General features: G+C 50.2%; 1 protein-coding gene and 1 long non-coding RNA gene across 4 annotated transcripts in view; one reads left to right on the plus strand and one right to left on the minus strand.

Annotated features, from left to right (window-relative positions):
• LAMB1 (laminin subunit beta 1) overlaps positions 1–22,135 on the minus strand; it is a 40,976-nt gene extending 18,841 nt beyond the window's left edge. The window contains exons 1-23 of one of the 2 annotated variants that reach the window (NM_001396477.2): positions 21,967–22,135; positions 21,657–21,826; positions 19,985–20,120; positions 18,004–18,077; positions 15,955–16,143; positions 15,799–15,862; positions 14,716–14,918; positions 13,315–13,435; positions 12,958–13,146; positions 12,399–12,578; positions 11,885–11,997; positions 10,898–10,977; positions 9,071–9,206; positions 6,754–6,912; positions 6,234–6,361; positions 5,609–5,732; positions 4,943–5,147; positions 4,677–4,820; positions 4,358–4,589; positions 3,089–3,252; positions 2,736–2,960; positions 1,832–2,049; positions 1,026–1,122 (exon numbers count right to left, since the gene is read on the minus strand). In NM_001396477.2, coding sequence (NP_001383406.2) covers positions 1,026–1,122; positions 1,832–2,049; positions 2,736–2,960; positions 3,089–3,252; positions 4,358–4,589; positions 4,677–4,820; positions 4,943–5,147; positions 5,609–5,732; positions 6,234–6,361; positions 6,754–6,912; positions 9,071–9,206; positions 10,898–10,977; positions 11,885–11,997; positions 12,399–12,578; positions 12,958–13,146; positions 13,315–13,435; positions 14,716–14,918; positions 15,799–15,862; positions 15,955–16,143; positions 18,004–18,077; positions 19,985–20,120; positions 21,657–21,826; positions 21,967–22,003 — 3,388 coding nt within the window. In that variant the 5' untranslated portion in view covers positions 22,004–22,135. Of the gene's footprint in view, positions 1–1,025; positions 1,123–1,831; positions 2,050–2,735; positions 2,961–3,088; positions 3,253–4,357; positions 4,590–4,676; positions 4,821–4,942; positions 5,148–5,608; positions 5,733–6,233; positions 6,362–6,753; positions 6,913–9,070; positions 9,207–10,897; positions 10,978–11,884; positions 11,998–12,398; positions 12,579–12,957; positions 13,147–13,314; positions 13,436–14,715; positions 14,919–15,798; positions 15,863–15,954; positions 16,144–18,003; positions 18,078–19,984; positions 20,121–20,717; positions 21,439–21,656; positions 21,827–21,966 lie in introns of those variants that run through there. The other variant, XM_046924255.1, reaches the window with a different exon arrangement.
• Positions 22,136–22,501: 366 nt separating this feature from the next.
• LOC112533030 overlaps positions 22,502–23,612 on the plus strand; it is a 34,374-nt gene continuing 33,263 nt past the window's right edge. For both annotated transcript variants that reach the window (XR_005843444.2, XR_003076791.3), the window contains exon 1: positions 22,502–22,973. This is a non-coding gene — a long non-coding RNA (uncharacterized LOC112533030). The remainder of the gene's footprint in view (positions 22,974–23,612) is intronic.

Raw genomic sequence — 23,612 nt, forward strand, 5'->3', positions numbered from 1 at the left:
ATTCTACTTCAGAAAGGTTAAAAGCAGGTTTCCACATGCTCAAAAGGCAACAGAAACTTGATGAGAGGTCAGAAATGTTGGTACGCAGCAAAATCTTGTTGATAAGGTATGCAGATGGACTCCATCAATAAACCCCGATGGAGACAGCTGATACCAGGAGACAACCACTGCCCTGGAGCAGCATGAGGCAGCCAGCACAACCAGAACACATGCAGCCTCCAAAAAGAGAAACTTAATATGTACTCATGAACCAGGACAATTCCTCAGCTCTTTCATCTGCAGCATTAACCAGGTACCTGTGACCCTCCTACCTGCTCAGATAATGGGCGCTGAGGTGTCCCTATTGTAAAGGATTTATTAAGACCACAGCAAGCACATTCTTCCCTGCAGGAAAAAATACCTTAATCAATTGCAAACCCTCCTGGCAAAGACTCCTATTTGAACGGATCAGAGATACAAGTTTGTTCTGGTCTGGACAGTGTTTGAAGTTTCTTTTTCAGCTAATGAACAGACTTGTTTATAATGAAAGGACAGAGAGAATCCAGTTTTCTAAACAACTGACTTCATGGCATTCTGCTTTCCCATATGCAGCTATGGCTAACTAGCTGTATGGTCTCTGCTCTCTCTTCTGTTTTCATCTGAAATAAAAGGAAAAATCTCCTAAATCAGAAACCTTACTTTTTCAACCAGTCTCCCTAACAAGAAGCAAATAGGGACAGGAGTCTTCCACTAAGTAAAATCAAAACACAAAGAAACATGCTTCCAGATCAATCCTCAAACCCCAACAAGGGTTTTCTAACCATGCTAGTCTACCCACCAGCATTGCAAAGTAAAGGTCAGAAATAGTTCGTTTCTAAACAAAGAGGTCTGTTTCTGTGGAAGAGTCCAGTAAGACATACGGTAAGCCACACAAATACCACTGCAGGCTCCTGTCACATCTCCAGGAAGGCACCAAAGCATTGAGGTAGACCCCATCAAACTTCCCTCTCTCCTGAGGTGGGAGGACCACGCGGTGCTGGACTCACCTCGGCACTCCACACTTGGATCACCCCAGAAGAGCTCCTGGCACTCCCGGCAGGTCCGGCCTCCGAAGCCTGGCATGCAATGGCACTGCCCCGTGAACTGCCAGAAACAGGGATACAGTCACCTCAGCGTGGTCACCACAGCCCAAAGGTTCTTGTCCTCCACAACCCAGCACCCGTGGCACTCATGGACATCACGAGCAGAGCCAGGGAAGGGACCTTAAAGAGCACTGAGTCCAGCTCACTCCCCATAGGCAGCAACACCTCCCCTAAACCAGGCTGCCCAGGGCCCCATCCCACCTGGCCCTGAACACCTCCAGGGATGGGGCACCCACAGCTTCTCCGGGCAGCTGTGCCAGGGCCTCACCGCCCTCTGAGTAAAGAATTTCTTCATTATGTCTAACCTAATTCTACATCCTTTGGCTTAAAATCTTTGCCCACTGCCCTGTTACTACAGGCCCTGGCAAAAAGTCTCTCCCCATCTGCCCCACAGGCCTTCTTTCAGTACTGAAAGATCACAATAATGTCTCCCCAGAGCTTTCTTCTTTCCAGGTTGAACAACCCCAGCTCTCTCAGCCTCTCCTCAGAGGAGAGCTGCCCCAGCCCCCTGACCAAGCTCCCGGCAGTTTTGGGCAGCAGGCTGTGGTGATGGCCAACATGGTGCAACTATCTAAGGTAACTTCATCCCCTACCTCCCTCACAGCTCATCCCACAGCTCCTGGCTGCCGTGAAAGCAGGACGACCCACGGCTCCAACACCACATGGACCAGCATCTGGTGGACATTCATGGCTCCCTGCAGGCTCCTCACCTCATTGCAGGCCGGCCCAATGGAGCGGGCGGTGTCGCAGTCGCAGGGCTCACAGCCGGTGCCGCTGGCCAGCCTCCAGGTGTTGGGTGCGCAGCGGTCGCAGGTCTGCCCCACCACGCCGGGCAGGCAGCGGCACTGCCCCGTGGCTGCCTCGCAGCGGCAGTTCTCCGCATCATCGCAGTCCTCCCGCACAGTGCCCAGGTAGTTGCAGACACACTCTGCAAAGAGAAGAGGTGGAAGCTTGGGTGTGTGGCATGGCAGCCCGGTGTGCACCCCTACGTGCCCCTTAGGTCCCAAGATGGCCACTTCTACAGCCCCTGTGCATGCGTTGTGGCTGGAGGCCACAGTAACCCCATGCAGGCCTCCAGCCCTCCTACTCCTCTCGTCTCCTCCTTTACAAAGGAGGCCCAGGTCTTCCTGGCTCCTGTCAACCTGATGCAAGCCAGATCTGCTCAGAGCAACCAGTGACACACACAGCTGAGCAGGACTGGTGTGCAGTGCTGGATGGGAAGCAGCAGTAAATTGTCCCCACCCCACTCCTGCTGTGAAGAGGAGCAGGCAGGGCTGTGCTGGGCCACCAGGGAAGCAGAGAGAGCTTCCGAGGCAGGCTCCTGCTAATCAGCCACATCTGCAGGGATCTTTGTGTAAACAAAAGCCAAATCTCACCCGCCAGGGATGATCTGCAGATAAGAGGAAAACAAAGAGCACTAACAAGAGGGCAAGAAACACTCCTCTGTCCAGAGCCCCGTCCTTTTAGCACATGCAAACGCTGCCCCTTCTCCCCTTTCTGAACACACAGCTGCACACAAGCCCAGCAAGAGGTAATTCCATTCCCCCCCCCAAAGGTCTCAGGTCAATTATAAAGAGCTCTGGTGGCTGTTGTTTGGTGCACCTCCCCACTCACTTCTGCAGTCCTGCTGCAGGGCACTCCCATAGTAGCCCTGCCTACAGAGATGGCAGTTTTCACCCTCTGTGTGGTACAGGCACTTGACACACGTCCCTGTCCTCTTGTCGCAGGCTTCAGGATCGGTGCTGTCAATGTTGTTATTGCACTGGCAGGGCTGGCAGGCGCCGCCGACCTCGTCGGGGCTGCCAAAGAAGCCAGACGCACATTCATCACAGCGACTGCCTGTTTGAACAAGCAGCACGACATGAATTACCATCACCGCTCACGAGCGCACAGCCCCGTAAATGGAAATAAGGGCTGTTAGATGGGGAGATGCTCACTGGATTGCACTCAAGGCACAGGCAGCCTACCTATGTATCCTGTGCTACAGACACACACAACCTGCAGGGTGACCGGGTCCTGGTAACAGCCACTGGCAAACTGCCGTCCACTCTCAGGGCCGTCGGGGCAAGGACAGGGGCGGCAGTGGTCACCTGAGCCCAGGATGGGGTCTCCGTAGTAGCCAGCCTCACACCTGCGTGATGGGGTAGACAGCATGCAGGGGACCACAGACAGATGGATGGATAACTTAAGCTCAAACGCTGCAAGAGGGTGGAGAACCCAACGGTAAATAGACCCTTGCAGTTCTCCTGTTCCATGCATACTCAGAGCAGCTGTCTCATGCCAGGAGACCCGTGGCAGATGCTTCTACTACAAGAAAGACATTGAGTTCCTGGAGCATGTCCAGAGAAGGGCAACAGAACTGAAGGGTCTGGAGCAGAGGTCCGATGGGGAGCAGCTGAGGGAACTGGGATGCTTCAGTTAGGAGAAAAGGAGGCTCAGGGGAGACCTTATTGCTCTCTACAGCTGAAAGGAGACTGTGGCGAGGTGGGGGTCCCAGGTAACAGCAACAGGATGAGAGGGAATGGCCTCAAGTTGCATCAGGGGAGGTTCAGGTTGGATACTAGGAGACACTTCTTCTCAGAAAGAGTAGTGAGGTGTTAGAACAGGTTGCCCAGGGAGGTGGTGGAGTCACCATTCCCAGAGGTTTTCAAAAAAAGAGTAGATGACTTTAAACTAAGGGGAAATGGCTTTTAAATTGGAAGAGGGTAGATTTAGACTAGATATTAGGATGAAATTCTTTACTGTGAAGATGGTGAGACACTGGAACAAGTTGCCCAGAGAAGTTATGGATGCTCCCACCCTGGAGGCATTCAAGGCCAGGCTGGATGGAGCTATGAGCAGCCTGGCCTAGAGGGGGGTGTCCCTGCCTAGAGCTGAGGGGGGGGAGGGGGGGGGGGGGGGTTTGAAACTAGATGATCTTAAAGGTCCCTTCCAACCCAAACCATTGTATGATTCTATGAGGCAATTAGGGATGTGTTTTAGTGGGCATGGTGGTGATGGGTTGATAGTTGCACTAGATGACCTTTGGGGTCTTTTCCAACCTTAATGATTATACAATTCTCAGTAGGGTTTCAATGGGGAAAGCCTGGTGTGAGATGGGAAGCCATGGGCAGTGTGGTCCCCCCTCCACTCCTCCTCTGGCATAAAGACTCACTTCCCCCCACACATTCTGCATTTCACAGCAAAGGCACTGCCAGCTGTGACTGCTGTAACAGGCCAACCAAGGCCACAAGTACCTCTCGCAGTTGGGGCCCGCCGTGTGGTCCCGGCAGTGCAGGCACTCCCCAGTGTAGGGGCTGCAGTCATCGGCGTGGCCGTTGCAGTGGCAGGGCTGGCAGCTGGGGAAGCCCCAGAATCCAGGCAGGCAGCGGTCACACTGCCGCCCGTACACACCGGGGAAGCAGTGGCACTGGCCCGTCTCCGCATCGCAGAATGAGTTGTACGAGCCTCGTAGGTGGCACTCACAAGCTGCAAGGAGAGCAGGAAAGAAGCTACGTTTTGGTGGCCAGTGCTCTACCATCAGCAGCCCAGCCCAGGGCACGACATCTCACGTACGCCTGCATCCGCTCGGCCCAAATCCAAAGGTGCCGGGTGCACATCTGTTGCACTGTCTTCCAACCACATTGGGACGGCACTGGCACTGTCCTCCGCTGGGGTCGCACACTGAACTCAGTGAGCCCTGGGGGTCACACTGGCAGGCTGGGCAGAGAAGAGAAGCACCGAGGGCAGTGAGCGACACACACCCCATGCTCCCTGTGCACACCTGGAAGCACCATCGAGCTTCCAGATGCATTCTGCTCTATAAGTAGGTAGTTACGTACACAAGGCGGTCTCATGCAATAACGCAGAAATGCTGAATATGATGTTCTTGCAGACATCTGTCATTGGGGTTTTCACAACGCTCCTGCTGTTCTCCAGACACCGGTATCTCTGGAACGTTTCCCAAGCGCTGTTGGTGACCACATCTTCACCTGAGCCTCCCACGGTGAATATGTCCAGTGATTTGCAGTAGGGCATGAGGACAAGCTATAGAAGAATTTCACAGTGGCACTGTGTCACTTTTTATAAATAGCCTCCACCAAAACTGTGAAAATCCCACTTCCAATTATGCTTTCTAGCCCAAAAAACAAACAGGTAGGCAGAATTCGGAAGGAAAGCAACAGAATGATTATACAGAACTATTACACCCATTTCGTGGCACAGTTTTCCTATCTACCAATTCTATCCTTTCAGAAGAAAGAGTTTGGTGCACTGTAAAAGACCGGCTCTGTGGTCCAGTAAAAGACAACCAAAGCCTACGTGCACAGAAAAGCAATATGCACGCTTTGTGCCTGAAGACATCTGTTTAAAATCTGGATTCAGCCTTAAGGAACAACTTCATAGACAGCATTCTGAATTTACACAGACGCATCCCAAAAGAAATGCAAACTTTCAGGATCTTATAAATGCTTTTCCACCAGACCGTCCCTCAGGAAATTTCTGCTCACAGAGTCAATGAGTGTGTAGGGGTTCTCCATCTCAGATTCCACCAAGGAGTACTGGGACAGCTCCAAGCGGATGGTGTAGTTCAGCCCCTTCTCGAAGCAGACTGGCCGTGGGAGAACAACGTATCTGGATTGGGAACAGGAAACATTTCTCACTTGAAACACCCAGCCCTGTAAAGCCTTTCAGGTGGCCCCCATAAAGCAATTGAGATAATGGCGAGCAGCCAAGAATGGGCAGAACAAAAGGTACAATGTACAGGAGCTGTTTTGGAAGCTTGTGCGAGTCAGAACCGGAAAAGCTTATCGGCAAGGTAAAGAGTAATAGTGATGTCCACTCACAGGCTGTACAAACACCTTTTTTTTTTTTCAGACAACAAGAATAAACTTAAAAGCTTTGAGACTACAGACACAATACTAAATTCATTTTTTATAACCCACTGGAAATTAAATTTCGTTTTCATAGAGGCCAAGGCAAGCTGATAACAACTCTGTTTCAGCTGCACTAAGACCGCTTTGACAAATTCACTGCAGGGGAAGGTATGGAGATAGAGATGCCTCACAGCAGCCTGCTTTTGGTCAGTTTGCAACCTGGCCTGTTTCTGGTTTTGGTCTACTCAGTTATACTAACCTGGAGCCAGGTGGCAATGAGACAACCTGATTATCGTCATCAGGAACCGTGTTGCCACACCGACTACCTGCGGCAATCCTGCCTGGACGCGACACGGTGACCACAGCTTTTTCCCACTGATCTGGCAACTGGTGAAGTAAAAAAGAAAGGTTGATTAACATAAAGCAGGGACTGTGAGCTCCTGGAAGCATCCAGCACTGAGGGAAGGAACAGCTGCAGAGAAGAAGGGGCAGCAGCTCCAGCACCACTGGGGCATATGCTGGTGGTGGGCTTGGGCTGAGACAGGGAGAGGCAGGAGCTCCAGCCTCCTGTTGTGCACCACCCCCTCTCATCCTAGAAAAACACAACTCAGAGCATGATATCACTGGAGCAGTCTTAACCTCTGCTGGATTGTCATGCATCTCAAACACTTAGCTAAGCTCCCATCCTTGTCTGAAAGTCTTGATGCTTCCAGGAAGCCCTGGGCTCCCATTGGCCGTGCACTGGGATGCCAAGCAGGTGTCAGAAAGCAGTGACCCACCTGGGGCTCGTAGCGGATCACGATGTCGTACTCCATGGAGTAGGGGATGTTGTCGATGTTGAATTCCAGGTACGCCCCCTCAGGGACCCTCACAAATCCTATGCCTGTCCATGATGGCGTGCGGTCCTGCGTGGACTGGCGCTCAATTATGTTTACTCCCTACAGAAACAGGAAAGAGAGCTTTTAGTACCAATACACGGAATGTGTGAGCCTCACTGAAGTACATGAAGTTCTGCTGATGGATTACTTCTGGACTGCCACATCATTTGCACCCCAGAGAATACAAGTTCTCTCCCTTAAACATGTGTGCATGCACACCACTGCCTTCCCCTTCAAAAAACGTTGGGGTCAGAAGGGGCCTTAAAGATCATCTGGCTCCAACTCCCTGTCATGGGCAGAGACACCTTCCATATGACTGTGTATGGACAGAAAGATAAAACAAGTCCACACAAGTCTTCAGCCACTTACCTGTTATTGTGGGTAATAAAGTCTAAAATCTTGCTGGTAGTAACTCACTGACCGCCTACAGCATCTAGTTCACCCTACTCAGATGTATGATTTGCACCAATGCAGGATATAACTGGACTGCTGTAATAACTTTCTCACCACATTTGTAGCAGTAGGATTTACTGCAGTGGCACAGAAGTGCTCTGCTAACTCCGAGTGCTAATTGCTTCCTGATTACATTGGGCTAGGCCAAACCAAATCACTGCTTGGGATAACATCTGAAAGCAAGTCACAACTATCATTAATAGGATGTCTCTAAGCAACACAGATCCTGAACATCTCTAGACAACAAACATCCAAGCTGATGCTGGCTACTCCTTTCAGCCTGAGATGTCAGTTTTTTACGTTTATATTAGCAAAGAAGAGGAAAAAGTTAACAGAACGTGGAAATCTGTGATGTTCAAATTTCCTGTTTCAAATATATCTGCATCCATGAATAGCTCTCACTATAAAACAACATCCTGCACATTCCTATGAAAGCTGCTTCAGTAGAAAGGGATAAAACGAAAGGAAATGTCAATATATCTGTCACTCCAGGATGTCCCTTCATGTATTCTCACACCCTTTGAAGTGAGCCAAGCTATAAATTATTACCCTTTGGCTCTGAACAAAGGGATGGAGCTCCCACAAAGGACTGCAGGCGAAACATAAGTGAGAGCGTGCAGGGATTGTGCACAGGGACTTGTGACTGCCTGAAAACCCCTATAACTCCATCCACTTTGTTTTGTCTTGTGCCGGGTCCCTACGTGAGCATTCAGATCTTATTCTGCCACCAGATTAACAACAAAGTTTTCTTTCCCCAATATCAGCATTGTTTAAAATGGTTTGTTCTGCAGGTTTGCAAAGACAAGCAACAGCTCACCTCCCAGCTTGGTGAGGCAGCTTTTCAGGCTGAGCTCCTTGCCCCACATACCTGGAACCTCCAGCACCACCCCCTCCAGCTGGGAAGACAAACGCACCCAAACACGTGCCAGCAAGCACACCCTGCTGCTGGCCAAGTTGTGCTCCATGCTATCTAGCACAGATATCTAGCAGGCAAAATGCTCTGCCCTGGCTTGAAACCTGACATTCTGCCTGAAACAAATAAATTAGGAAACAGTACCCCAGGCAGACTAAGATCTGGTGCCTCAGAGCACTCATTATCTCAGGAGGAGAAGGGACTTCTCCTCGCTGGAGGCAAAAGTAATCGATGTAATCATCTGGCCTCTGTAAATGAATTAAAATCAAGGCTGTGTGCTCAGGGATTGGAAGGAGCCAGAGAGCCTGATGTACCTCATGAGTGAGTAGAACAAACTAGAGGTAACCTCACTTACAAATCAATTTTTTTTGCACAATTAACCACTTTTTAAATTAATGACTAAATAAATGTCACTAATGTACAGAAACTCTAAATCACACAGCAAAGTGCTTGAATGTGTATGCTGCTCCCTCCAGGTGTCAGTGACACCAAAAGGACAATCCAGCACTGGATTTGGTGGATCCATCCACCACATTCGAGGTAAGAAGGCAAAGAGAGGTGGGTGCACATGCAATGGGTAAGAAGGAGGATGCAGACAGAAAATGGACTATATAGTCACGATCAAAGAAACAGATTAAAAAGGGAAAATGAGAGTTTCCTGCCCTAAAACACTACCTTATTTATCGGTATGACCAAACAGGGAGGAACAGGCAGTGCTCTGACAGAACTCCATTTGGCACAATTCCACATTATCTTTGCGCAATGCAGACATTATAAAAACAGCCTCTTTCCAACACCCACATTGCGAAACAGAGCTTTCCCACAGACCAGCACACTCCAGCTGCTACTCACAGGACCCAGGTTGGCTTCCTCGGCCTCGTAGATGTAGTGGTCAAGCGAGATGAAGTAATATCCAGGCTCCACTTGGTTGCACTGACGTCCGAACATGTGGGGCCGGCACTCACACTGGCCAGATTCACTTGAGCAGCTAAAACAGAACCTCAGTGAATGTACAGCACAGCTTGGCTACGACAGGATAGATGCTGCTAGAGCTGGCTCATCTGCACTGACAGAACATCAGCCTGGTTCCAGGCACAGCCATGGTTCACTCCAGCTGTGCTCCTGGGCACAGGCGAGGACTGAGCACGAGCCAGGACCATTTCCAACAGACAGCTTGCATGTGGTTTCCTCTGTTTAGATATAGAGAGGATTGAATGTTACAGATCCTTGGGGACACACAGCGGTTCTGGGAGTGCTCCACTCACTTACAAAGCCAAACAGCCAAAAGGCAAGTCTGTCTTTCCATTCCAGGCTTGCAGGCCATGCAGGCAGCTATCTGCTTATCTGGGCCTGGTCAGAACAAGAACACACACGACTCTGCAAGCCTGGGATGCTGAGTTGCTCTTGTACTTGGCAAAGCACACCCCAAGAGGCTGCCCACTGGCAGCTCTGCTCAGGGCAGAACCACACACAGCTTATTCACATTTGGGCACAAATTCAGTGATGGACACAAAGATGTGGGACAGACTGAGACACTGCTGGGGGGATGGAGAAGGTCTGTCCATTCCCTCTGTAACAAGCCATTTTCTCTGTATAGCTTAATTCCAAAATGACCTTTTGTAGCTTCACTGCTCCCAGCGTCTGCTCTGCATTATGAACAGCTCAGGGGTAGGTTTTATTTTTGATGGGGTCTGGTCATACTTTTTCATAGGAAGGTTTCTTGGTCCAATAAAAATGCCCCTTTCCTTAAATTTCAATTTAATATAGAAGCCTTTTCTAAAATCAAAACCTTCTGTGTTTCCATGGAAAATCTCCACGTTTTTTTAAGCCCAGTCTGAAAGTAGTTTTTACCTGGAATCAGTTTTGAAATTACGGAGATTCACTTCAACAGTGTTTGCTTTCAGACGCCAAAGCGCTCCAGAGGGGAGCAAGGAAGTTTCCCCTCTGGGGATGTTAACAGCTTCAGTGCCCAAGCTGCAACCTCTGCACTTTGTATGGAAATGAGTTTGGGGCAAGGTGTGGTTGCCCAGGTGTTGCAGGCAGCAGCAATCAAGCAGCAGAAGGGAAAAAGCCCAGGAGAGTGGCATCAATCCACTCCCTTGAGAAACTGCTATGGTTTCAGACAAAAGCAAGCTATTTCAAGGGGTTTGAGGAGGGAAGGAAAGATAAAAGAGATAAAAGATAAAAAGGAATATGTCACTGTTGAAAAGCCATGAACCCAACATAGGAGAAACTGCTCTGATGAGATTAGTTGATGCTCTGATAGTCTGGTTACCTGAAATCCCTGCACAGACAGGTATTTAAGCCAAGACTTTCCATACTCTTACTAACGGATGAATCTCCAAAACCCAAGTTTCTCTCTGAACAACCACCACTTCCCCAGTGGACATATGCAGACCTACATGCCCCATGCTGCACTGCTGGAACGCTTCTCCAGCGCTGATGGACAGACAGACAGATTGGCCAAAGGGCCAATGTGTGGGCCAGACCAAGAGCCAGCTCGGCGCAGATGCCTCTACCACCCCCCGCAGCAATCAAGATCTGCCACTCTCCACACACAGCAGCAGAAAGATGACCCCAGACATTGCCCTCTAGAAAGTATGAAGGTGTAGTGATTGCATATAGAGCAGACCTCGCTGGGGCGAATGATCACAGGAGAGGACTGGGTTTGGGACTCACTTGTTATGTAGCGCTCCTCCCTGGTCGCAGTCACAGGGTCGACAACCATCCATGTCATTGCTCAGGCCCCAGTGCTCAGGCTGTGGGAGGAGATATCGCTGATGTAACCACATCCACCCCACAAGCACATCTGCGGTGCACAACATGAGCCACCCTTGGCTGGCCCCTTGAAAAGCCACATCCATCAACAAAACCCTTCCATCTGCTCTCCTCCATTCTTCCAATTGGCCCAGGGGCTTGAGAAATAAAACCCTTTTCCACCAAGCTTTAAAAAATAACTTCCAAAGGACTCCATCTCCTTTGCTTCACTCCTACTGCACCATTTAAACCAGTTTGGATGCAGGCTGCCGACCCACAAAGGGCTTCGGAACTGCAGCCCAGCTCACTGTACCCAAGCAGAGAGCAGCACATGGGCCAGCAGGGCTCTGTGCCGGGCTATGCCCATGTAGGGCTGTTCCCTACGGCTTGCTCAGCGGAAAGAAAGACAGACAGCCTTGTTTAGCTTTTCCATAGTTTACTGTCAGATAAGAGAGCCTGTCAGTGTTTATACAAACATATCCCTTTATTTGACAGCGTGTTTTTATAACACTCCAGCACACACAAACATTGTATGGAAATGTATGTGTAGCAATTAATCCCTGTCTAAGAAATGGCCAGTATAGAAAATCTTATCTTTTGCTTCTCAGTCCACTTTACCTTTCACCCCAACAAGGGCTCAGGCAGAACTGCCCCAGACCTGCATTTTCACAGAGCAACCACAATAGTTACCCTAACATCTTACTCTTCGGGCACACTGAAGTAACAGGACTTAATTTCCAGATGCTCTCACCTGCCTCAACTCACCCCCAGCACACGTCTCCCTGCCCGTAACATAGCTCCATGGCTCTCGACACCTTGAGGCGCCCACCCAGCCCGCACGCCAGGCGCCTGCTTGCTAGCATCCCTCACACCAGTGTCTCCTCATTATTGTTACAGTAATCTACTTACCAGGCACTGATTGCACTGCTTTCCTGTCACCAGGCGCTTACAATAACAGTTTCCTGTCTCTGAATCACAAGGATTCCCTCCGGGATGGGTACCCAGAGGATTACATGCACAAGCTGGATTGGGAAATACAAACAGGCAGGTCAAAACACAGGATTTCAGCTACAGTATCCAATTTAAATATTTATATTAAAGCTTCCCCTGATTTCCCAGGTCAGAGATTAATTGCACACTTTGCCCACCACCCATCCCAGTAAAACTCCTCTGGCTTAGAGACTTAAAAAGAAACAGGATTCTGCTACTTCCACTGCATGTATTCACAGGACCAGCTGGGGAGATGAGTTTTAGAAGAGAGTGGACTCCAAACTGCAGCAGATCTACAAGAATGTTTTTTCTTTAGCAAAACACGAAACAAAGGAAAAGAAAAACAACCCCACAAAACCACCCTCTCCCAGGGTGGGAGCAGCACCTCAAAGAGCTTTTGATCCCACATAAAGGAACATATGTTTTTACTCACATTGACAGCCCGATGGGTCATCGGCACTCAGTCCATAGAAACCTTCTTTGCAGAGATCACAACGTTCCCCCTCGACAAATAATTTACAGCGGCACTGGCCCGCAATGAGGCCCGTAGAGAAGTCAGTGTAGCGATCGCATACGCCACCATTTTGGGAGCCAGCTGGGTCACAATTACAAGCTAAGAAGGAAGCATTGCACACATTTTGTTGACTGCTACAACAGGAAAGGCAAAGTCTCACACTGAGTAATTTAAACTCAGCTGCTGTTACAGCTGAGTTACCGCAAGGAGTACAGTTACCACAAGGAGTAGAGATGACAAGTTGAGCATAAAGCCACCAAATACATTTGCAGATTCTTTCAGAAAAGAAACAAAACGCAGCTAGGCTCACTCAACTCCCCCAAGCTAACCTCCGAGCTCCCCTCCGGGATCTTTGGGATGAAGGAAGGGGTGGGGAAGAGAGCGGCAGCTATGATAAACCCCAAATCTCCCACAGCAAGCCCCGAGGACCATGGCCCAGCCCCAACATCCGTCCCACCAGGCACAGGGCTGCCCTTACGCTCGCAGACGTCGGGATCCCGTAGGTCTCTCTCTGGGTGCTGGAAGTAGAAGGGCTTGCACTGCTCGCAGTTGCGCCCCACTGTGTTGTGCTGGCAGTCGTCACACACCCCTCCGCTGGTGTTCCCTGTCGCCATGTACACGGCCATGTCGAAATGGCACTGCGTGGAGTGACCATTGCAATTACACTCTGTGACAAAGGTGAAAATCGAGAGTCAGCCTCAGAGGAGATGAGTCAACTGGAGAACACGCAGAACTTTACATGTCATCACAAACTCCACAAGTCGCTCACACAACAATGCATAATGCTAAAAGCAAGCAACGCCAGGCTTCAGATTTGCATTTAACCCAAACTCACTTTTGCATGCGTTACTATTGCGGCCTTCGGCAGGTCGCCAAGGTAAGTCATGGTAGAAATCCAAACACTGCTCACAGTTCAAGCCCTTGGTATTATGCCTGCACATGCAGTGCCCATGGACCTGTCATTAAAATAAAAAAATAATAATAAAAAATTGGAGAAGTAGTTTGATTATTAGGGAGGGTGGAGAAAAAAAACACTCATCCAATTTACTCAAAATATAACACTAGTGGAAATTCTTCTGGAGTATTTGCATTATAATGCATATAATGCAGGTAAGTGGAAATGAAGGGCTGCAGAAGTGTCTCTTGCCTGCTTAGGTTAAGAATGTCCTCACAACAAACCTGTCCTTCCCTTACTGGAACTTATGCATGAATAAATGCTTTTAGGCACAAACAAAAAGAGCACAGTTCCACCTAAATAATCACAAAAGCCTCTTAGAGCTCCTAATTAGCTGTTTATTAGCTGTTAATTGGATATTAACATGCATCAAATTCTATCAGCATGTCAGTTCTAGCCCAGTACCACCATACCTTGCTTCTCAAAGTAATGATAACCACATTTTGGATGGGTTTCATCCATCAGGCCAAAGCCCTGTCATCAACACACAAGCACTGAGCAGAAGTGTTGGTGTGACAGCCACTACGTTTGGTGATGGGGACTACCAGCACCAGAGCCACAATTCTAAGGCAAAGGGCTGCTGTCAGGTGGAGACCCTGGCAGAGAACATGGAGCAATGGAAAATACCCACATCCTGCAGCCCCTGAGGCAATCACACAGCTTTCCCTGTCCCTCTGCATTTTCATTTAGTTAATAACTCACTCATTAATACGCCTGCTATTACTGCTCATTAGGCAAAAATCATGGGGAAACCCAGAACCAAGCAGGGATGGGACACTCAGACAACAGCACACAAGGCAGGCATCAGGATTTTCCTACAGAGCTTACTGTTAATTAATCAAGGCTGCAATTATGCAAATTGCTTCTCAGCTGATAAGGACTGATACAAATGCAGATCTCGTTTGATTCATGAAAGTGTTCCCTTCTTTAAGGCCACCCTTTACTTCAATTTTAGGGCAATGATGTCAACAGAAACACACCCTTTCTACCTTCCTGCCTTTTAATTTCATCAGCTCTTTAACATAATTAGAAAATGAATGCTCAACTATTTCATTGAATCTGAGCTCTCTGTACTTGATTAATGTCAGTAAGGACAGATGAGAGCTTTGCTGTTAAAGAATGACTTCAATGGTTTTCTTGTTGGAAAGGGAAGAGTGGAGAGGAACTCAAATTTCTCCTATCACATTTTCACCTCACTGTTTCTATATGGCTATAAAACAACAAAACAAAACAAAACCCACAATCAGGAATAGCTATGTGGAGAAAAGTGGGAATATTCACCATTCCTTCCACTTCTTCACTGAAGCCCTCCACTGGTGCACACTCGCTGGCATGGCCATAGCAGAAGCAGTTCCCGCGCACCACCATGTCGTAAATGGCATAGTAGTACTTCTCCCTGATCTCCATCCTCGAATCCAGGAGGTTATCTCCCAGTGTGTGCAGCTTGGTGAACTTGACTCTTAGATTTGTGATCTTCAACAGGTCTGCAGGGGACACCAGAAAAACATGTTTTGGAGTTATTTACCAGACACTGAATGGGAGGAAGCCAGCAGTGACTTCCCAAACACACTTCCTATGGGCAGATTAGATCAGGTTTAATTTCAGCTCTTACATGCTACGTATCATACCACTTCATATGCTCCACTTCTAAAAATTACAGTAACTTACTACAGGCTGATACTGTGTAAGCTATTTTAAGCTTAAATAAAACTACTAGCTTGTTTTACTACACGCATACACAGGCAAGAGCACAAATATTAAAGACACGTATACCAGTCCCCACCAGATGAGACACCGGTTCTCTAGACGCTTTGGGGTCTAAAGTATAAGAGGAGGAAGGGAGGGGGTCAATATTAAGCAACTGCTGACAAGTGGAGTTGGACCTTTAAGAGTTAAGAGTCTTCTGAATAAAAATCTAAGATGGAAACAAGACACAAACATATTCTTCTTTCTTATACATCCAACGTTCCCAGCAAATTTAATAAGCTGATGAAAGCAGCCTCTCTCTCCTTTAAAAATTTGGGTAAAAATATTCAACCAATATAGCAACTAGCAGACACTCTTCTACTTCAGATATTTTCTTCTACTACCGTTTACACACTTTACACAGAAGGATGTGAACTGAAGCTAAGAAGGAAAATAAAATTAAAGGTCAAACTTACAGCTAAGCACTACCATTCCCTACTCAGGCCAAATGCCAAAAGAGGTTAAACTTTGACACCACTACAGCAACAGGTCTGTACATCTCTGCTTTCCTTGCTTGCAGTGAGTCTATGTGCCCACTATGGGCATTTCTGGTTTATGATCACACCTCTAAGTACAGAAACACTTCCAAATGAGCCTAGAAGATAACTGCATACATACTTTGAATCCTTGGGCTGTATGGATCTTCAATTCTGAAAGCAGGATCTAAAACACGATATATGACCTGGGGAAAAACAGTACAACAGAAAGCTCAGGGAATCTGAATTCATATGGAAGAAGTCTACACAATAAACATATTGAAAAAAAACCTCTGACCTCTCCCTCAGTTGAAGGCTCAATGTCAGAGTATCGGGAATCACAGATGATATCATCCACCTTCTTCATGGGTCCAGTTGAAATCCCAGGAAATGAGCTCTCACAGTCATAGGCAAAATATCTATATACTTGCCATGTTTTTCCAAAATCAGATGATCTTTCTATCAGCATTGCAGCAGGGCGGAATGTCTAGTAATGAGAAAACCAAACGGAGGTTGTATTTTGTTAACTATTACTTGCATTTACATTGAGCACTTCTAACTGTGAGCAATCGACACATCTGGATTTTCATCTCTAGAGAGTATTTGCCCCTTCACCCCTTACCGCTGATGTTCTACTTTCTGTTCAGAGGCAGATCTTCAACATAACACACATCAAACCACAGACTATCTATCTTTAGAAAAGACCGTACTCAGCGATCAATGAGTTAAGTGCCCAAACTTACAGGTTTCTCAGATTCCAAATCCTTTCTCAAAACTAGAGATTAAAGCAGGGCTCCAGAGACAAAGGGATTTTTTCCACTGTTTGTTTAAAAGCAGCACAGCCTTCTTCCTTGCCATACCTCCTCCCATCTTCTGCAGAGAAGACCCCATGATGATAATGTTTCAATCAACCACATTTCAGAATGCAGATATTAATACCTGGCTTGCATCAAGAAGAGCCACAAGTCGCATCATTAACAGCATGGATTCAGAGAAGACTATAAAGGAGCCAAGCATGAAAACACCTCAGTCATGGTTGGAAACAATTTTTCTTTCTGCTTCCTGGCTGAAAACATCACCCTCCTTACAAACTTATCTCACCCAACAGAAAATGTAGCCAACCAGATGTAACGCAGCTCAAGAGCCTTCCACACAAAGCCAACAAGTCACCACTAAAATTGTTTTTCCCCCTGGTCTTCCTCCTGACCAAGCACCCAACGAGCCCAGCAGCACCAGCACCAGGCCAGGGCTCCTCAGGGAACCCTCACTGCTGGGGATAATGCAGTGGTGACCAGAGGGGACCACCTCAGCCACCACTTGTCAGAAAAACAAGCTGATTTCACAAGAAAAACTAACTGCCTCTCCTGGAAAGCCAATGCCTGCAGAGAAGGACCTGGGTGGACAACAGGTTGGCCATGAGCTAGCAGTGTGCCCTTGCGACCAAGAAGGCCAATGATATCCTGGGGTGTGTTAAAAACAGCACAGCCAGCAGGTCAAGGGAGGTGATCCTCCCCCTCTGCTCTGCCTTGCTGAGGCCACAGCTGGAGTGCTGTGCCCAGTTCTGGGCTATCCACTGCAAGAAAGACGGGGATGTTCTAGAGAGAGTCCAGCAGAGGGTCACAGAGACGACTGAACAAGCTGCCTAGAGAGGCTGTGGATTCTCCTTCCTTGGAGATAATCAAAACCCACGTGGACACTTTTTTGTGCAACCTACCCTAGGGGACCTGCTATAGCAGGGAGGTTGGACTAGATGATCTCCTTCCAACCCCTACAATTCTGCATAAATTAAGAGATTTGTCTACATGTAGAGAGCAGGGATTCAGCCCTGCAGGAACTGCAGTCCCTAAACTGAGCTGAAGGCTGCTGCTATCACTTGCCTGTGATTTAGGATGTACAGGACATAATCTGCCATTCCAAGACATCTGTTTGGCGAGAAACAAAGACACTCTGTGTACAGATGTTCCTTCTTCCTGAAGACCTTCCCGTTTGCCAAATTAAAGCTGATAACATAGCCAATTTTTTTTAAAGGAAAATCCTTGCTACTAAATGATTTAGCTAATGATCTTCTATACACACAACCACCACAGAGACAAATGACCTGGATTTTGTACGACTCCTTCTGCAGCCTCACACACTTGATGTTTAAGCACAACACAAGCCACAAGTCACAGCTGAGTGACTTCAGGAGTTAATGGTTGACAGATCTGAAAATCAAGCTAACCAGCTCACACGGAGCCCACATCCCAAACACCAAAAGGGTGTGAAGGACTCTCATGTTCCTGTCCTTAGGAGACTCACGGGGCTTTGTGCAGAGCTCACACCGCAGGTAAGACCGCAGCATCCTTACCTTGAAGGTCATGATGAGATGAGTGAAATGAAACTCAGCCTCCAGGTTCAGCTGGATTGTCACGTTTTCCAGACCTGCAAGAACAGAGAAAAGGAACTGTGCAGCAAGCAAGGACACTTGCCAGCTTCTGCATCAATATTTCACCAAGGCTCTGTGCTCTAGTGACACTAGGATTCTCTTCTTCGCCACTTGGCTCTAACGTCAAAAAGGGATATACTGCATTAACGAGTTACAAGGAAACACTAAGGACCTGCTGAACACTGCATTACACATGGGATTACTGTGCACCACCTGCAAAAACATGTTATACCCAAAGCATGAGCCTGCACTGCCTTTATTTCAGACCGTAATGTGGCTAACACCACCAGATGCGGGACAATGGTGGCTATAGAACCTGGCCAACCCATAGCTCAGTGCTCAGAGACTGGTGGGAATGAGGACACTAAGCCCAACCCCAGGCTATCCGCACACACTGCAGCCACAGGGCGGCAAGCCAGCTGTGAGCCTCTGCAGTCCTGACGTCCAGCATCTCACCTCGTGGGTAGTACAGAAGAGCTCCCAACCAGAAGCAGCATCTCCAGAAATCCCTGAACTGAAACGGAGGTGCTTCCCACCTTTTTTTCGCTCACTCTGGACTCTCCTGTCCATCCAGGCACAGGAACTGTTTCTTTACAGTGTCTTTTTTGATATACTCCCAAACCAACCAACCACCCCAGCCCTGCTTTGCAATCACAGGGGCCTGGAAATCATGACAAGCAAAACGTTTTCCACATGGTGCAGTGTGACTACCTATGGTCAAGGACTCTGCTAAGAAGCAACAACTTGCAAATATTATTTTGTCATGCAAGAAGAGTTCTCAAAACAGCTGGGTACTAACTAGGCTGCAGTCAGAAATACTAAAAAAAAAATCAAGTGAGATCTACAGTGAGGAGGAAGGGTAAAAAATGAAGAGAATAAACCAACAAAGAGCTTAAATTTTCAACCAGTTGTGACTTGACGTGCAGTGTACAGCAGCGGTCCCTTCTGTTGCATGCCTGAATGGAGGAAAACACGAATTGGACAGAAAGAATCATTTGTTTTTCATTGTTGAAGGACATTTTCATGACCTTATGAGCTAAGAACTTTTCTGTGTGGATGCTGCCAAGCCTGTTGCAAAAAACATGAATTATTTGGAATGCTAGAAGAGAACCAGTAGGGACAAGTGGCTCGGTAGTCTGATCTATATGGTTAAAATATGGTTAAAAAGGACTCGGGGAAAATTTTTCTCTACCGAGCAACAGAAATGTTACAAATATCACCATGTTATTTTAACAGAGTCAGATAGCTCCTGCCAGCGCATTTGCAGAAATCCTATCCTGTCCATCTGGCTTTAGGGCAGGATGAAGATCTGGATGCTTCGCTTTCTATAGGAAAGCACGCCAAAAGCAAAGCCGTAACAGCCAGAAGGGCAGAGGAAGGGCAAAAAAATAAAATAAAGGCCACCAAACTAACATGTAACTTGTTGAGTTTTTTAGCTTGCTGGCTCATTTCTGGCATTAATGTAAGCGTTTGGCACACGAGAGCAGGAACCCAGGCTCGTGGCAGCAGGACAGCAGCCGGCAGCCCCGGCGGCGCGGGGAAGCCCCGCAGTCAGCCCTTCCTTGGCAGCGCTGCCCAGGATCTGCACCGCTGGAAGGCTGCTCCGCTCTCCTGCCCAGACATGAGACGGGTCTGGAGCTGCTCCGGGAAACTTCTCTTTTTAGGAAAGGATCCTCACAAGCGGCGTGAGAGCTCCTTCCAGCACTCCTGGAGGGCTCACGGGGTTTTGTTACGGCAAAGCAGCCGCTCCAGGACACACAAAAGCAGCGCTTTACTCAGCCCTCAGCTAACAGCGTGATCCTTCCCTCAGCGGTAATTACCAGCCCTGAGCTAACAGCAAACACGGAGGTACAGCAGACAAAGGGAGAGCTCCTGAGCGCCGGCTCCCAGACACACCGCCTACCATTTTCCGACTGCCACCAAAGCTTCAGGCGATTCGGAGCGAATGTGGTGACCACGTTCTCAATGCGATGGCTGTCGGGATTGAGGGTGTCGTGGAAGGGGTCCTCAGAATCACATATGAAACATTTTTTGTCCTCCTGGAACAACAAGATAACCAGCGTTACTGATTTTATCCACGGGGCAATAGTTGCTTCCTGCAGATAAGAGCATTTTTCATTCGTACTGCATTCCGTGCATTTGGCCTGTGGGAGGCATCGAAGGTGCGGTGCTTTGTTTCTCAATTAATTGATAAGTGGATTTACCTTTATAAATTGATGCAAAACGCCAAAGGGAAAATATGCCAGGAATTCCATAAAGCGTACTTTGATGGGCGGTACGCTCTCTATCCAAGCTGCAAGGTTCAGGAAATCCCTGCCAGCAGGAAGGAGAGCTCCCAACCAGAGGCAGCATCTCCAGAAATCCCTGAACCGAAACACGTGCACACAGAGCCACGCGTGTGAAACAGCCCTGCTTCTCAGGAGCTCACTCGGGGACGTGAGTCCTTCACATTCGGAGCCATCTGCAGTGCACGCAGAGGGCCCGCTGGCATTCAGCAACCGGCGTCCCCACTCTGAATCCAACTTCTCAGGCTTCTACCCAACACCCGACTTCAGACCGCAATCCCAAGCCGTGCCCTCAAACCCCATTTCCACAGCCTACAGAAATACCCCGCTGGGTGTAAGTGTGGCACGTACCATTCGGGAAGCGGAACAAGCGCTTCTCACCACACCAGGGCACCAGGTCTGCACCGAGGCAACTCTCCATCTCACCCACCGCCTTCATCCCTGTCCCTGAGCAGCTGCAAAGCCACATAGTGACCGGTCTTGCTCGGCCCCATGGCACCGAGGGGACGCTCCTGCACCCGCAGCCTGGCAGAGCTCAGAAGTAGGCACGGACACGTCAGACAGACGCTGGAGTGGGGGCTGTGCTATCAGTAACGCGGGCACATCTCAACTCCCGACGTGGTGCTTCTGGACTTAAATCGCACCTCGGCACTTTGGGGATGGCAAAAGCCAACAGAGCGCCTTTGTTACTCGGCTGCAGCAGGGTGCTGATGCCATGGGACTCTGACCCCAACGCTGAGCCCGGCGTCACCCCCAGCAGCGCAGCGAGACCCGGCGGGGGGAGGCTGCGTAACCGCGGGCACGGGAGGGAGCGGCGCTCCTTCGGAGTGGCAGAATCTGTTCCATTGTGTCTGCGGGAGCCCTGCCCGGGGCTATCTCCTTCCTTTCCGTATAACCGAGCTGCCGATTGCCGAAATTCCATTCCTGTCCTCCATCTCCGCCGAACGCAGAGCTTTTAAGCTTAAGCAGCGACGGCCTTTGTGTTTCCCACAGACGGACCCGACAGCCCCACTCCCGTCCCATCCGTCGCAGCCCGTACGAATGTAATTAAGTTACGGGCGCAGCGGCCGAGCGCTACAGAGCACGTGCAATCAGGAAGCTGTCTAGACGGCTCCGTGCAAGGCTGAAATAAAGGAAAAGCACTGCCGGAACTCACCGCGGCCCATTCCGTCTCACCGACTCGCCTCACGGCACGGGGCCGCCTCGGGCGGTGCTCCCGCAACGGGACTCCGACGGCGCGGGGCTCCCCGGGCCCGCGGATCCCCCCGGGGCTCGGCAGGCGCCGCTCACCTGGAGGTGGCTGACGATGCAGTAGGGCTCGGGCTGGCGGAGGCCGCACGTCGAGGAGGCGGAGAGGCGGGCGGCGCGGCCGATGAGGAGGTCGCCGGTGGCGGGGTAGCAGCTGCCCTCGGCGCAGCCGTAGCTGTACTCGGGCTCCTGAGCCACCGCGACCCGGAGCGCTGCGGGAGAGAGGGGAGAGGAGGGGGCAACGCGGTCAGGCCGGGCCCAGAGCAGCCCCCCGCGCGGGACCGGGGCTCCCCGTGCCCCGACGGCAGCGGGAGGGCGAATAGGAGAGGGAGCGGGGCCGGGCGGCAGCTACCGAGGCAGCAGCAGAGGTAGAGCGGGAGGCGGCCCATGGCGAGCGGCGGGACGGGACGGGACGGGACGGGACGAGACCCCCGCTCCGGAAGCTCCGCGCCGCCGACAGCCTCAGAGCCGCCGCTGCACGCAGGCGCCGCTGCTCCACGCGGCTCCCGGGGAGCGGCTCCGCGCCGCCGGGCGCCCCCGGCCCTCCCCCTCCGCCCCGCCACCCCCGCGGGGCCGGGCCGGGCACGGCTGCACGGCGCTCCCGACCCGACGGCGGGGCGGGCCCAGGGCGGCCCCTCCCAACGAGGGGCCCCGCCGCGGCGGTACTGCCGGGGAGGGGGCGGCGGAGGAACGGGGCGTCGGGGGGCGGCCAGGGGAGAGCGGCCCCGGGTTGCAGGGCGGAGGGCGGTAGAGAGCCGTCCGAATGGGAGTGGAGGGGAGCCCGTGGTGGGAGCGTGCTCCGGTTTGGGGACGAGTGTCCCCGACGGGGCGACGCCCCCAGAGATGTTATCAGGGGAGAAAGGGTGTGGGAACGGGGCTTGGAGACCGCCCTGCGCGCTGCCTGCCGTCCAGCGGCCGGGCAGGGGGTGTTGGCTGTATCGTGCAGTGCTCGGTGGCCACGAAGCACGAGGAAAGGCCGCCGGCTGCCTCTCGCTAGTCCAGGCACACAGCATCGGGATGGTAGAGGGATGGTTTGAGGGGAGCGGACCAATTTGTTAGTGCAGCAACGGGAGCTCTGCTGTCCGCCCGTGCAATGCAGCCGCAGGCTGAAGCTGCAGCGTTTGTCCTCCTGCTGCGACTGCTGCTCCGGGAAAGCTTTGAGGCTGGAAATGGAGGATCCCACAGGGCTCGGTATGGCGAGATGGGTCCTGAGTTCTGCACACGAGGTGTGTTTTGCACGCACAGGTGGTGCGTAAAGCTTTGCCGGGTACCGGCGTCCCTCAAGAACGCTTTGCCCTCACTGTTTGCAGTCACTGAATGGAAACGTGCGGCGGGCTGCGTCCCACAAAACCCTGCCGGGTAGGTAAATATGCTCGTTCTCGTTTTACAGATGGATAAGCAGAAACAGAGAGATACCAAGTGGCTTGCCCTAAAGGTTAAACACCAGGTCTGGAACATAACCCGGGGCTCGCCACCGAAGGGCTCACGGCTGTGTTTCATTAAAGATGCCCAGGAAATTAAACCATTCTTAGCTGGCAGGGCAGGTATTGAGGTATTGTTATTCTAAACCTCTTTTGCATTGTGGTCTTTGAATTCGCAGAACTCATAGAATTTCACAGTCCTGTCATGCAGATCACAGCATGGCTTTGTGTTAGTTTCAATACAACAACTGCATTTGTCCTACTTAGAAAATGCTTTACTCTGCTGCGGTCGGTGAGCTCCAGCATTAAGGGGCAGAAGGTGCTCTGCAGCGTCCCTCTGTGTGCAATAGCGGCGTTTCATTTCCACTGCATTCTTTTCTGTCGCATATTTTCCTAATTTTTATTGAGTTTTTCTCCTCCTTTTTTTTTTTTTCCCCTCTCTCTTTCATGGTCTTGCTGAGCTGCTGTCCCCTCTGGATCTAACACAGGCTGTGTGTGCCCACGGAGCCACTTGTGTGCCTGGCTCGGGGATGTCTCTGACCTCAGGGAGACCCAATTTACGGCCTGTTGCAGCACG

The sequence above is a fragment of the Gallus gallus genome, chromosome 1 (assembly GCF_016699485.2).
Source record: "Gallus gallus isolate bGalGal1 chromosome 1, bGalGal1.mat.broiler.GRCg7b, whole genome shotgun sequence".
Taxonomy (NCBI): Eukaryota; Metazoa; Chordata; class Aves; order Galliformes; family Phasianidae; genus Gallus; species Gallus gallus.